At 52.9% G+C, this 14596-nt stretch overlaps 1 protein-coding gene across 1 annotated transcript in view; it reads right to left on the bottom strand.

Annotated features, from left to right (window-relative positions):
- Positions 1–14596, bottom strand: part of ASTN2 (astrotactin 2) — a 299849-nt gene that overhangs the window by 125836 nt on the left and 159417 nt on the right. The window contains exon 13 of the mRNA XM_030231263.2: positions 13138–13326. Within this exon, the coding sequence (XP_030087123.1) occupies positions 13138–13326 (189 nt within the window). The remainder of the gene's footprint in view (positions 1–13137; positions 13327–14596) is intronic.

Raw genomic sequence — 14596 nt, 5'->3', positions numbered from 1 at the left:
CAGCCAGCCCTGCCAGATGTCCCAACCCCAGCTGTCCCTTGATAACCACATGAGAGGGTACAGCATAACTATAAATCTATACAACTTTTCTTAACCTGTACACATGATATTTGTCTGTTAATGGTGAGAGTTAATCATCATATTGCTCATCTATCACCGACCTGTCCCTGTGTCCCCCTTCAGTGCCAGCAATAACCAGCCTGACAGTATCCAACAGCTGCCTTACCCCCTGGCTCAGGGAGAATTAGCATTTAAATTGAGGTGTTTCAGGAGGTAAATCAAACCAGCCATCCCTGGTGCTCCTGGGCTGGTGTGAGGTGTCTGCAGGCTGCTGCTCAGCACCATTCCCTCCACACACCCCCAGGCTGAGCCCCAAAATCCTCCACGGGGCTGTGCTCCCATCAGCATTGTGCTCTGCCAGCACAACCTGATCTTCCCACAGAGCATCTCCCAACATCCCCCAGATACCACAGCCCTCCTCAGGGCCACACAGGCTCAGCAATGCCACTGAGCCCTGAAGGGAGCTCAGCCAGTGGTGCCCACCACTGTGGCACTGAGACTGAACCTGAGCTTCATCAATCACCACCATGGATAAAATGTGCATCCTCTCCTGAAGCCATTTCTAAAGGAAACACAAAGGAATTTGCTCTGAGAGAAGAGATGGAGAAGCTGTGAGCAACAATCAGAAACAACTGTGGCTGGAGAAAAGTAAAAGAATCACAGGCTCACAGATTTGTGATTTCAGCAGGGTTGGAATGGACTTTAAAACTCATCTCATTCCATGGCAGGGACCCCTTCCACTATCCCAGGTTACTCCAAGCCCTGTCCAACCTGGCCTTGGACACTTCCAGAGATCCTTAGGCAGCCACAGCTTCTCTGGGCACCCTGTGCCACGGCCTCACCACCTTCACAGTGGATCAGCAGCCTTGTCCTGAGCCTAGAATCTGGTAGCAGGAGCACCATGACATATCTGGCCTGTGTGCCATTCCTCCTTGAGTGGAAGGGCTGGGGAATACCCAACACCTGTGGATGGAGAGAAATTTGCCCATCTGCAAGGGGCTGGAGCTGCTCAGAGTCTGCCAGGAGGATCCATGTCTTGTTCCATGGATCTGCTCTTCACGGTGTCTCTCTGCATTAGCTTTGTCACCACTGACAGCCAAAGGCCCTGACCTTATCAGCTTCCATAAATTCAGCAACTTCCAGCCCTTTAGGACTCGATGGAGACACAGCCAGACCTTCTGGAGCAGCTCATGGAGCTCCTGCCCACCAGGCTGTGGCCACTGTGAGGTGACCTTGGCACAGCTTCCCTATGGGAACCATTTGTCCAAGCTGAGAGGGCTGGAGCCAGGCTGGACAGGTCCTGTGGGTGCAGACTGCAGTGCTGAGCTGAGCCATGGCTGTGGATCCTCTCCCACAGGTTGTTTGGGTGCTGTTTGCAATCCTACCCCAAGTGCTGCTCCTCCTGGCTCTTTCCTTGGCATTGTTTGTAAGGAGACAACAAATGCAAAACTCCCACTGACTCCAGAGGAGCCAGGACTACCCGCTGGGGCTTCCCAAGGATTCTGTGCCTGACTTGATCCAGTTCCTCTGGGATTTGCACAGCATCCTGCAGCCCTGTGCACCAGCAGCTCCAGTTTTCCAGGGAAACTCACACCCCAGCTGTGGTGCCCTGGGAAGCACAAGCACAGCCTTTTAATATTAATATTTGCCTTTCCAATGTAAATTCAGACCCAGCTCTCCACTCAGCACACACATCCATTCTCTTAAACAATTTGAGATCTTAAACATTTCTTTTTTTTCCCCCTCTCCTAAGCTTCATTGTTAACCTTTAAGATGAAGATAATGCATAAAGGTTTGGAAAGGAATCAGGAGGGACCTTGGAAATGAGCCAGGAGCAGTGTTAATACTGGGCTGCACATCATATCTCTTCAGTTCTTCTCTCCCCCCAGGGTGACTCGGACTGCTCTTGACTACCACCATGGTATTACAAACTCTAATGAGGTTTGGAAAATAAGAAACCCACTGCGGCGTGGGAGAAACTAATAGAAATTGTTTTGTCTTCTCTCTGTTAGTCATTAGAAGCAGAAGAAAAACAGCCACAGGCAATGGTGGGGCTGCAATACCACCACACATTTCATAAACTGGCACTCTGACAATGTCATTTCAGCACAGTTATTGCTCCCACTTCCCCTCCACACCAGACCTCCCGTACACCAGTGTGGGCTCCAGCTGTGCCAGCATGCCTGTGCCACCATCCCGAGCCCAGGGTGACCCCAGTGCCTGCCCAGGGTGCCCATGCAGGGTGTTTGGCCAGCCCATGGCTCTGCCAGCACAGACCATCACCAGCCTGGTGTCCCCAAGGGACAGGGACAGGCAGTGCCCAGGCAGGGGACACTTCCACAAGCAGCCAGAACACATGGAGAATTAGCTGGGATTTGTGGCTGCAGCTGCAGGCTGCATTGCTCTGTGTGAACCTAATTACAGAACCACAAAACTATGGACAGGGCGAGGTGACAGCACCTGCAGTGACCTCACCTCTGCCACCCTCCCAGGAAACTGTGGTGCCAGGAGCTGAGCCCCAATCCTGGGCTCAGCAAGGTGCCTGGAGCACTTCCCACATCCCTTCCCTCCTCCCAGCTCTGTGGCCATCGTGCCCCGGGTGCCTGATGGCAAGTGGCAGTGCTGGCACACCCTGCAGATGTTTGCCTGCTGCCCACAGGTACCTGAGGACAAGTGGCAGTGCTGGCACACCCTGCAGATGTTTGCCTGCTGCCCAGGGGCACAGATGGCAAGTGGCAGTGCTGGCACACCCTGCAGATGTTTGCCTGCTGCCCAGGGGCACAGATGCCAAATGGCAGTGCTGGCACACCCTGCAGATGTTTGCCTGCTGCCCAGGGGCACAGATGCCAAATGGCAGTGCTGGCACACCCTGCAGATGTTTGCCTGCTGCCCAGGGGCACAGATGCCAAATGGCAGTGCTGGCACACCCTGCAGATGTTTGCCTGCTGCCCAAGGGCACAGATGGCAAGTGGCAGTGCTGGCACACCCTGCAGATGTTTGCTTGCTGCCCAGGGGCACAGATGGCAAGTGGCAGTGCTGGCACACCCTGCAGATGTTTGCCTGCTGCCCACAGGTACCTGAGGACAAGTGGCAGTGCTGGCACACCCTGCAGATGTTTGCCTGCTGCCCAGGGGCACAGATGGCAAGTGGCAGTGCTGGCACACCCTGCAGATGTTTGCCTGCTGCCCAGGGGCACAGATGGCAAGTGGCAGTGCTGGCACACCCTGCAGATGTTTGCCTGCTGCCCAGGGGCACAGACAGCGAGGGGCAGCATTCCCTGCAGGGCTGGAGCCAGGCACGCAGGCTGCTCTGCCTGTGCTGGGCTCCTCCAGCCCATGCTGGGGCGAAATGAACTGGCACAAACCCCTCAAGCTTTCATCTCCAGGGAGGTGCTATTGAAGGCAGCAGCCCATGGGACACTCCTCCTGCAGCCCAGGCAGGGCACCACGGCAGCAAAGAGCATTTTTGGGGCGCAGGGAGGAGGGTGAGGGATGCTGGGCCTGTACCCACCACCTGCTCCAGCTTTCCTCTGCACAGAGACACCAGCATCCAAACCAGGTCACACTGCCCAGGAACCAGGTGCAGAGGAAGATTTAGGGGGTCTGGATTGTGCCACAGGGCTCCCAGCAGAGCTTGTCCACCACTTTTGGGACACTAGGTACAACTGATGGGGCCCAAGCACAAACTCAGCACTGGCTTTCAGGTTTACTCAGTCATGAGCTACACTGCAACAGGCAGAGCAGCAAATCCTCCACCTCTGGAGAGGACACTTGGGATGGGGAAGAGGAAGACAAGATTTTCTGCTGCACTGAGGACTGCATCCAAGCCCTGCTGCTGCCTCAGAAGCAGGTATGGCTTGACAGCTGGCATAGCTGTGGAGTGCTCAGATGTCCCCACGCTGGTGACTGTTCCTGACTGCATTGCCTGGAGCAAGGATTCACATTGCTAAGTCAATGTCAAGCTGATTTAGTCCTTGGATGGGGAATCTCCATCAAGCAGTGCTTGTGCTAGCAAGGAAGAGCAGTGACGGGCTGCTGAATGTCAGCCTTGTCCCCAGAGGTGACACTGAGGGGCCCCATGGTGTGAGCAGCACAAACCCACAGCCCAGCTAATGGGGACCAGCACAGTGCCCATACAACGATGGAAAAATGCTGCTACCACATCCTAAAGTCACAATTTACTGCCTCAAACCCTCCTGTCTCACTCTCCTCTTGCTTTTCAGCTGAACATAAGCTGTATTTTCATGTGTCCTGAGTGGGCAGAGAGCTGCCATGGCCCAGGAGCAGCTGCAGCTCTTGTGAGATGAGGAAGGAAGAAGCAGCAATTCCTCTCTGCAAGGCTATAAAGCCCATAAGGACCCCCTGGGATGAAAGGTACTCCATAAATCCGAGCTGTTATTATAAAACCAATCTCCACCACATCTCTTAATAATGCAGATTAACTGTGCAGTACCACCACTATAATTAATATCATAAAAGTCAGAGATGGGAAAGGCCAGTGAGGCCATCCCATGGACTGCTCCCCACAGGAGAGGGAAAGGGGGAAACTCCTGGGTGCCACCAGAGCCTGGGTCAGTGAAGGCAGGCTTGGCAGTGCTGGGCACCATGAAGGGAGCAGTGACAAGGAGGGGGGGGCACATGGATCATCACATCTCTGCCAAAGCCAGGAGGGGAGCAGAGCCCAGCTCTTGGCCCAGCAAGTACCCAGTGCCAACCTCTCATCCCTCCCCTCCTGTCCATACAATCAGGGAATTATTTAGGTTGGAGATGACTGAGTCAAACCATTAACACCGCACTGCTAAGGCCACCACTAAACCATGTCCCCAGCTGTGACATCCACATGCCTTTTGAATCCCTCCAAGGATGGTGCAACTTCACTGCTGACCTGAGCAGTCTGTGCCAGAGCTTGACAGCACTTTTTGGTGAAGAAAGTTTTCAAATATCCAGTATAAACATCACCTGGGGCAACCTGAGGCTGTTTCATCTTGTCCTGTTGCTTGTCAGCCAGGAGAAGAGACCAACCTCTCAGTGTCTCCCCTTGAACCTCCTTTTCCCCAGGCTAAACACCCCCAGCTCCCTCATGACTTGTGCTCCAGAACCCTCCCCAGTTCTGTTCCCTTCTCTGGACACACTTGAGCACCTCAATGTCCTTCTTTTTGTGAGGAGCCCAGAACTGAGCCCAGCATCTGAGGAGCCCTTCACCTGTACACAGGACAATCACTGCCCTGGTCCCTCTGACCACACTATTGCTGGTACAAGCCAAGGTGCCACTGGTCTTCTGGGTCACCTGGGGACACTGCTGGCCCCTCTCCCAAATCCTTATGGGTGACACCATCAACTTTTCACCAGGTGGACTCAGCAGACCTCAGGGAACCCCCTGACAGCTGTGTGGGGACATGACTCAGGGGACATGAGTGTGGACTGACCATGGCAGGGCAGGCTCTTTGCAGGAAGAGCCCACGTCCCAAGGGATGAGCATTCCCCCAGGCCCTGCACCTCCCATCCCACAAGGAGCTTCCACAGCCAGGAGACACAACTCTGCCCTACACACACAGCTCAGCAGCATTCCCAGACTCAGATCCCCCTGCCCAGGGACCAGCACTGCTCCTCACTGCCTCCCAACCCACAGACCAAGCCCCAGGGCACTCTCCCTTCCTCCACATCCCTCTCCCATCTTCCTCCTGCCCCTTGTGCTGCCCGTGCATGGCCCTGGCAGCATGGCAGCAGGCAGGGCAGGTGAGGGGCTGGGAACACAAGCGCTGTGAGGATCGTTTGAAGGGGCTGGGGCTGTTTAGCCTGGAGAAGAGGAGGCTCAGACGTGCCCTTATTGCTCTCTACAGCTCCCTGAAGGGAGGCTGCAGACAGGTGGGGTTGGTCTCTTCCCCTGGGCAGCACTGACAGAACCAGAGGACACAGTCTCCAGCTATGGCAGGGAAGGGACAGCTTGGATATTAGGAAAAAGTTTTTCACCAAAAGAACAATAAAGCACTGGAACACTCTTCCCAGGGAGGTGGCAGAATCACCATCTCTGGATGTGTTTAAAAAAAGACTGGACATGGTACCTGGTGCTATGGTCTGGTTGAGGTGTTAGGGCACAGGGATGATCTTAGAGGTCTCTTCCAGCCTCATTACTCTGTGATTCTGTGACTCTGTGACACAGCCCTGCCTGGCACAGCCCTGCTGCTGCTGTGTGGCAGCTCCGTGGTGTGTGCTGTGGGATCAGCTGTGGGAATGCAAATCTGCGCTTCCCCCGCCGCAGCAGCGCTAACAGGATAATGAATATTTTCATCAGCTGTGGAGAATACAAACATCTGTGCAGGCTGGGGGAGTGGGGAGCAGGGCTGGGGGGGAGGAACAGCTCCCTGGCATCCCTCACGGCAGGGGCAGCAGCTCCACTGCCAGGGAAAGGAAAGTTCTGGTCCCTGGGCCAGGAGAAGCCCATGGATGACATTCCCTCAGATCCAGTGGGTGCTGGCACTGGCACTGACAGCAGTGCCTTGGCTCTGGACTGTGCTGCTGTCTGTAAGAGCCTTCCACCCCTGCCATGGCATGGCAGGGACACCTCCCAGTGTCCCAGGCTGCTCCCAGCCCTGTCCAGCCTGGCCTTGGGCACTGCCAGGGATCCAGGGACAGCCCCAGCTGCTCTGGGCACCCTGTGCCAGGGCCTGCCCACCCTCTGACTGAGTAATTTCTTCCCCACCTAATTCTCACAATCATGGATGTACAATTGGTTTTCGGCTCTGGCTGCAAGGCAGTTTCCACCGTGGCCATCCCTCTTCCTCCTCCTCCCTCTCCCTGGGCTGAGGCACATGCTGGGAGCAATGGTCCTCTCACAGGCAATGACCAAACAGCACAGGCTGACTCTCTGTGAGGTTATCCTGATACCTGCATGGACAGGAATGAAATGGAGCAGCTCAGAGGTGCATCCAGAGCTGGGATGGGGCAGCAGGAGGTGGCTGCAATGGCCATGTCCATGTTCACCAAGGATGTGATGGCCCATTTCCCAAATCCTACCTGCAGCTGGTGCAGAACCAGCTGAGAACTCCAGTATTTGAACAGCCTCTGTCACGAAGCATCTCTTCCACTCTGGACCCCTGCATTTTCTGACACCACACCTGCTTTTGTTTTTGTAGAATTAAAAATGCTCCCAGCCTGCTGCAGAAGCATGTGGCTGCAAACTGGGCAACATCAGCTCAAAGCCACACAATCTGCCATGCTTTTTGGTGGCATGAGAACTGTGAAATGGAAAGGAATGCAACAGTGACCTAACTGATGGAATGCTGTGCTAATTGCATTAGTCATTTATACACTGGATTGGGAAAAACCTCACTGCTGAGCCTGGCCAGTGAGGATGTGCTCAAAATGCAGTGTGTGTCTGTGGGCTCTGAAACATCCCACACACCAGATCCCACCTTCACAGAACTCTGAACACCTCATAATGCCTTAGCTGCTACTCAGGACCACAGCATGAGGTGTTAGCCTGGCTTGGAAAGACATCATTGCTTCCAACTAGCGTGTCTGAGGCTTCAGAGTTGTGAACAGGTAATAGAACTGCAGCAACAAACAATAAAAAGATGAATGAAATGGAAGGCAGCCACTGGAAAAGAGATCCATCCATTATCCTGGCCTGAAGGGTAATAGGTAAACAAAGCACTGGTGCACGGGCTGGTGCTGGGCTCAGGAATAATAAACAGCACAATTATAACTCCTGTGCTTGGAGGTTTCAAAAACAGGGAGGAAAATGGGGGGGCAGGAAGGGTGTTAATGTAATCACTTACAGACATGACATTCATGTTGCTGATGTCCCTGCCAGGGCTGGCCCAAGCCAGAAAAGCCCCTCCAGCCTCTCACATCCAGGTGTGATGCTGAGCCCCCATCTCAGTGCCTGGCAGCACCCACGGGTGGGAGGGCACCAGGTGAGCAGGGCATGGCTGGAGATGTTTCCCAAGCAGCCCTGGCAGGGAGGGCACTGAGCTGCCAGCTCACCCTGCCACCACTGTGCTGGTTTATTGAGAAGCATGAGGGGAAGAAGGGACAGATTTAACATGAACTGGCCAAACTGCCCATCCATTTTATGAGAATTGCCCACATCATCTCAGTGACCTGACAGCACCAACAGAACTGTGTGGAGGCAGAGCCTACTGGAAGCAGCTGGGGCAGTGCCCAACCCTCCCTGCAGTACCCCTGGCACCTCAGCACCACCTCCAGCCTGCTCCCTTCCCTTCCCCAAGGCTGCAAAGACCAACAGCCCTGTTTTATAAATGGCAATGGGGGAACAGCATCCTCCAGGGCCTGAGTTGCAGAGGGAAGGGTGATTCCAGTTTGAAGGAAGGTGCTTGGCATGGCACAGCACGGCACCACGGGGTTCTCCACAGCCATCCTCCCTGGATATGGAGGAGGGAAACCACTTGGTGCTCAGCAGGGAGGGAGTACCAACATGACTGGTCTCCCTGCCTCCTGCCACCAAACCTTTCTGGCTCCTTACCTGCACTCAACACCTCAAAACTCCCTGGACTCACTGCATCTCTGCTGGGGGGAGTCCAGCAGGGGCTGTGTGGGCGTTCCTGTGTCCTCCTGGGGCTTTGCCAGGCTGGAGCAACAGCCAGGATGAGAGGCAGAGGCAGGGATGGGAAGGGACTCTGGTAAGGGGAGACAGCTGCTCCCAGCTGCCATGCATTGCTCTGACATCCCATTTGCCATGCAGCAATAATCCAGCAAATAAAGCTGGCTCCACAGGCTGTATTTTGGGATTTCTCCATATTAATGGCATAAAGGCAACAGTCTGAAACTGCAAACAGCTTTTAAACAAAAATATCTATTCCCTCATGGCAAAGAGACAACACAAAAACAGATAAAGAATGAGCAAACAACCCATTTGGAAAATAATTCCTCAGTGATTTGGGAACGGCACAGGGCTCAGGCTCTGCCCCACCGTGAGGCAACGGGGGGAAAATCTCTCTAATCCAGTCTTTAGTGAGCTGCATCCATGGCTGAGCCTGCCAGCCAGACCAGGAGGTGTGACTGGAATCGATCAGCTCCCATCCCATCTACTCATTAACCTCACAGAGCACTCTGCCAACCTGACTAACCTTTTTTAACGAGAGGAGAGGGGTGCCCAGAAGAAGATGGGTCTGAATGTGCTTTTAGCTCAACCAAGGGAGGCTTCTGGTGAGTGATGGAAGATCCCTCTCTAGTCCCCTCCCAAAGAGCCCACGAGGGACTGCACACAGCAGTATCACTAGAGGAGTGCTTTGATTTAAATCCTTGCAATAAGGCAGCAGCAGCAGTGATGGTGCACTCCCCCCAGCAGGAACCTTGATGCTGGCGTGTCCAACAGAGCAGCTGAGCACCCCAAGCTCCACACAAGCCATCAATGGTTATTAAACCACCTCAGTCCAAGAGAAGCTGCCCCCAGAGCTCCTAATTGCTGATGGCTGGAGCAGAGCTGCAGGGATGCTGTGGAGCTCACATCCTGCTGGGCTGTGGCTGCATTGTCACTGATGGATGGGGAAAAGGGTCCTTGGCACCAGCACAAAGGGCCACGTGAGCAGGGCCAGGCTCTAGGCAGCACAAGGAGGCGTTCCTTCAGTGCTGGGTGCATGTGGAGCACGTGTGGAGCACCCAGCAGGAACCAGGCTGGCTGCTGCCCAGCCCTGCTGGGGCACGCTGGCCTCAGCAGCCAGAATCTGCTTCCTCCACCCATCCCCATGAGGAGGGTGAGGAGGGTGTTGCCATCTCCTCAGCCACACAGCTGAAGTCTTTGGATAAATGCCTGAGCCCCTAGCATAAAATGACATCTAATAAAGGGCAAACACAAAATCTGAAGCAGCACTGACTGCAACCACACGTTGGTCTGAGACCTCCCAAGCTGCGCTGTATCTTCACCTCCCTCATGCTCTGCATCCTGAAGGTGCCCAGTGCACATCCCCAGCCTTTCCAGCTGGTCAGATACCAAAGAGCCACCAGTGCTACACCTGACCCACCCCACTGGTGTGCTGAGCATGGCCAGGAGGGACCAGAGGATGGACCAGGCTCTGCTCAGCGATGCCCAGCAGTGGGAGCAGCAAGAGGTGATGGGCAGAAACTGCTGCCTGGGAAGTTCCATCTGAACATGAGAAAGAACTTCACAGCCCAGTGACCAAGCACTGGGACAGATTGCCAGAGAGGGTGTGGAGGCTCCCTCACTGGATTATTCAAGAACTGCTTGGATGCAACCCTGTGCCCTGTGCACCAGTTGTACCAGATAACCCAGAGCGGTTCCTTCCATGGAACCTGGCCCATTCTGCAGCCACCAGAAGGGCAGAGACTCCAATCAATCAGTGCTGCAGCCCCTTAGGTGGCAAAGAGACCTCTCTGACCCCCAGGGGATGGAAATTCTGCAGTAACTGATAAGTGTTGCCCGGGCCAGGGTGTGCAAGGCAGCTTTTCCCAGCACAAAGGCTCCCTCCCAACCCCATGCTGACATGCCTGGCAGATTGAGAATATCCTATTTATTAAAGACACTGAAGATGTGGCGACATGGGAAGCAGACACCATTCAAAAGATTGTCACATCTGCATAGCTAAAGGATCCCAGCAGTCATAAATCCCTCTAAAATACTCAGCCCCTTGTTCTGATAGCAGGTTCTTGCTCCTACTTCGCAGAAACAGGCTTTTAATCCCTAGTATTAGGCAGCTTCCTGCTATGTTTCAAATGCACCAAATTAAGGGCTTCTCTAACAGCTGGTGTCTTAATGCTCAGAGAGGTTCTTGAATATCTATGAAAATCAGAGGCAAATTACATCTTTTAGTTAATAATTTCTTCTCCATTAACCTCCTTCTCTCCCCTTGTTAAGGGATGATGTAATGGTGCTTCTACACCGTGACCTGCCAGCACCCCTGGCAGCCTGGCCCTGGGGGAGGACACTGCAGGCAGGGAGCTGAGCCCTTCTCATCACTGCCTGCTGCTTTTGGAGCCTCACTCAGATGGGAAAAGGGCAGCTGTGCTGACCTTCCAGGCTGCTGGAAGCATTTCTGGAGCACGATGTGCTCTGCAGAGCCACTTCATGGCACAGCACAGCTTGGCAGGGTGCTCCTGTTCCAGACCTGCTTCCTCCTGCCCCTCACTGCTGCTAACTCAACATATCATAACCAAACAATTACAATTATAAACATGTTAGACACAAACACAAACATAACTGTTACTTATTATGTATTTTAGCCTGAAAAATAAAAATTAATAACACCTTTAAGCTCCCTCACAAAGATTAAAAGAACTACCTTATATTTACAAAGTAAACATATAATTCTCATTACAAAACCAGAAAACAAAACTACAACTATTCATCCCTTCATCATACAAAGCCCATCACAATGTAAAGAAAAAAAATCTTGTCTCAATAAAGAACAAAAATAAAAGTACATTTTTTATTAAAGACACAAAAGCACTCACTACCCTAAAATTAACCTAAAAAACAAACAACCTAATATAAATAAACCAGTAACCCCTAAAAAAACTCTCAACTAAGTACTCTCAAAAAATAAGTAAAAAGCAATTACAAAAAAGCTACATTAAGAAAACCAAGAATCCGTAGAATTCTCCAGTGTTCATCATTCACAAAAAAACCCTCTAATTTTTAAAATAATTCTAATTCTGAGACTAAAGAGAGTGAAACCCAGCAGGTTGTACAAAGAACTTGGCTGTCACTGCACAGCTCCTCACTGGGAAAATCTTCTCCCCACTGCACACCCTGGCAGGAGTGGTGCCAGCCCTGGGAAGGAGGGCTAAAACTCATTTTTGAACCAGAAAACCCATCAGGCAGAGCCCCAGGGAGTGCCTTCTGGCCCTTGGAAGTGCCATCCCAACACCTCAGGTGTTTTATTCCAAGGGCAGCCCCAGCAGGAGCTGCTCCTGGTCCAGCTCAGGTCTGCCCAAAGCTGCCATCCTCAGGATACCCTCAGAGGGGAAGATTTGAAGAAGCCACGTGCCCCAGGATAAACCAGCCCCACAGACAACCCTTGAGTGCTTTCCAGATACATTTGCCACCTGGAAGGAACAAAGCATCCCTTAGACCAGCTCATCATCTAAAAACTTCATCTCTGCAGCCCTGGCTCTGCTCTGATGATTCCACTGACAATTCTAACAGGAGAGAGAGAAAGCAAAGAGGAGTCTGCTGGGAAAATTGCCTTTGTGTCCTGTCAGTTCTCACTGCCAGTAAAAGCTTTTGCTGATGCAGCTTGAAATGCCTCTGTCATCAAGAGAGCAGAAGGCCAGAGCTCAGCTCGAATCCACAGCCAGGGAAGTTCTGGTCAGCTGGGCAGAAACACCTGGAAAAACTCTGTGGGCATCAGGGGTGAGGACCCACAGCTCCAGCTGAAACCAGAGCAAGGAGGTGTTGGTGCCTGAACAGGAAATAAACTGGGAGAGTTTATTTCCCCTGGTGCTGGGCAGGGAGAGCTGTGTCTGGTGGGGTGTGGGCTGGAGCCTCTCCTGACTGTGATTAGTGCTGCTGCTGCTGCTTCAAAACTCACAGAACCACCCTGGCTTACACCTGATCAAAACACAGAAGACCTGAAAATAAATAACTAAATAAGACACTTGCCAGCCCTGAATTCAGCAAGCTCTCCTCTGTGAGCCCTGCAAGGTGAAGGCATTCACCTTCAGCTCATTTGCATTATTTATCATGCTATATCCACAGCTCCTCCCAGTGCTGGGATGGGGGCACTGAATAAAACCAGCTGGCACTGGCTGCAAACACAGCAAAGGAAATGCTCTTTCACACCACACACACCCAAACAGCTCGTCATTGCAGGATATCATGGAGATGGAAGATACCAGTGCTCAGAAAGAGATGAGGCAACACTCCTGAGAAAGGCCCACAGAGCCCAGCTGGATTTGTCTCATGCTGACAAGACACAGACCAGCCCAGGAGGGTCCTGGAGAGGGAAGGATGAGCAGGCAGGAAAGCCATGGATGCTCCTTGTCCTCTTGCTCTCTTCCCCTCATGAGCAAATCAGAGATGCTGGCTCTGTCCCACTGGACCTCTGTCCCATCTCCCCACCCTGACATTCCCAAGACTAGGAGCAGAGCCAGGACATACCTGAAGGTCATCTGGAACACCTGGCCTTGGTTGACGTGCTGGCTCCTGTTGTTGTAGCCGTGCAGCATCTCCCCAAAAAGGGTGTCATTGAACTTGGCATCTGCCTTCAGGCACTTGGGGCCCTCGCAGATGTCAGACAGCATCAGGCAGGACTTCCCATCCGGGGCCAGCTTGTACTCCTCCACACACCTGTGGGGCACCACAGATATGTGAGATGAGCCAGGCATGGAGAACCCACCCCACGAGCTTCTGCCAGCCCAGCCCAGCACCACCAACACCTGAGGCACTTGTCTGGACACTGAAGGGTCACAGAGCCCAGATCCTCTGCCCTGGCTGGGTTGGGTGACCAGTGAATGGGGGCTTGGCTCCCAACTCCCCTCCCTGCTGTAGCACTGTGGCCCATCTGCCTGCAGTGAGGTGGGGGGGGGGCTTGGAGCACCCTGGTCTGAGGGAAGGTGTCCCTGTCCGTGGCAGGGAGGTGGAATAAGAGGAGCTTTCAGGTCCCTTCCAACCTAAACCATTCCATGATTCCATGCTGTCCTGCCTGGAGCTCCCCCCCGAGCTGGAAAGCAGAGCTGAGCCCACTGTGTGTCTGCTGCTTGGGTAGAAACATTCCCCACACCACAGAAAAGCAAAATCAAGCTCCTGCCTCTTCTCCCACCTAGAAATACCCTTCTGCAAGGAAGCAGCTCCAGCCTGGCTGCTCCTCTGCTCTTTGATCCCACTTTCAAGCCTATTCTGGGTAAGATTCACATGTTCATCTTCAACTGGCAGGAGGGGAAACTGAGGCAGGCAGCAGGGATGTGATTTAACTGCAGACACTGGAGACCTTGGTGGAATCTTTTGTAAATGTGCCATCCTGCCTCTCCTCTTCTTCCACTAGCCTTTTTGTCAGTTCTCACCACATTGGGAAACCTCTGTTCCCTCCCTGCTCCTTCCTCCCCACAGCCCCAGAGTTGTAACAACAACCTCACCTCCCCACCTCTACCCAGGCTTGCTTCCCTCTCCCCCTCCTCTACTGCATTTTACTGCAAGCAGAACTCCCACCCGTCTGTCACACTTTTCCTTGCCTGCTCCCAAAGCACAGCTCAGCCTTGGAAAGGGATTATGAAAAAAGAAGGGAAAAAAACAAACAAACAAACAAACAAAAAACAACCAAAAAAACCCCAAAAACAGAACAGGGAAAGAGTCTCTGTCCTTGAGGATGCAAGGCTGAAATGAAGATTTGTGTGGGTGGAGACCATGGAATGCCCCAAGATTTTTCTAGACCCTCCCCACAAAGGGTGCTGGTGCCCACATGAATTTCTAACCCTTTCTGCAGGCATGGAGCAGAAAATGGGCTCTGTTTTGGTGACTCAGTCACTCTGCACTGCTAAACAATAATAAAAAAGGTAGTGGGGAAAAAAACCCAAAAACAACAAAGCAGCAAAAATGGGATAAATAAAGGAGAAACTGGCAC

The sequence above is a fragment of the Serinus canaria genome, chromosome 17 (assembly GCF_022539315.1).
Source record: "Serinus canaria isolate serCan28SL12 chromosome 17, serCan2020, whole genome shotgun sequence".
NCBI classification, from domain to species: domain Eukaryota; kingdom Metazoa; phylum Chordata; class Aves; order Passeriformes; family Fringillidae; genus Serinus; species Serinus canaria.
This window is presented reverse-complemented; position numbering and strand designations above follow the sequence as displayed.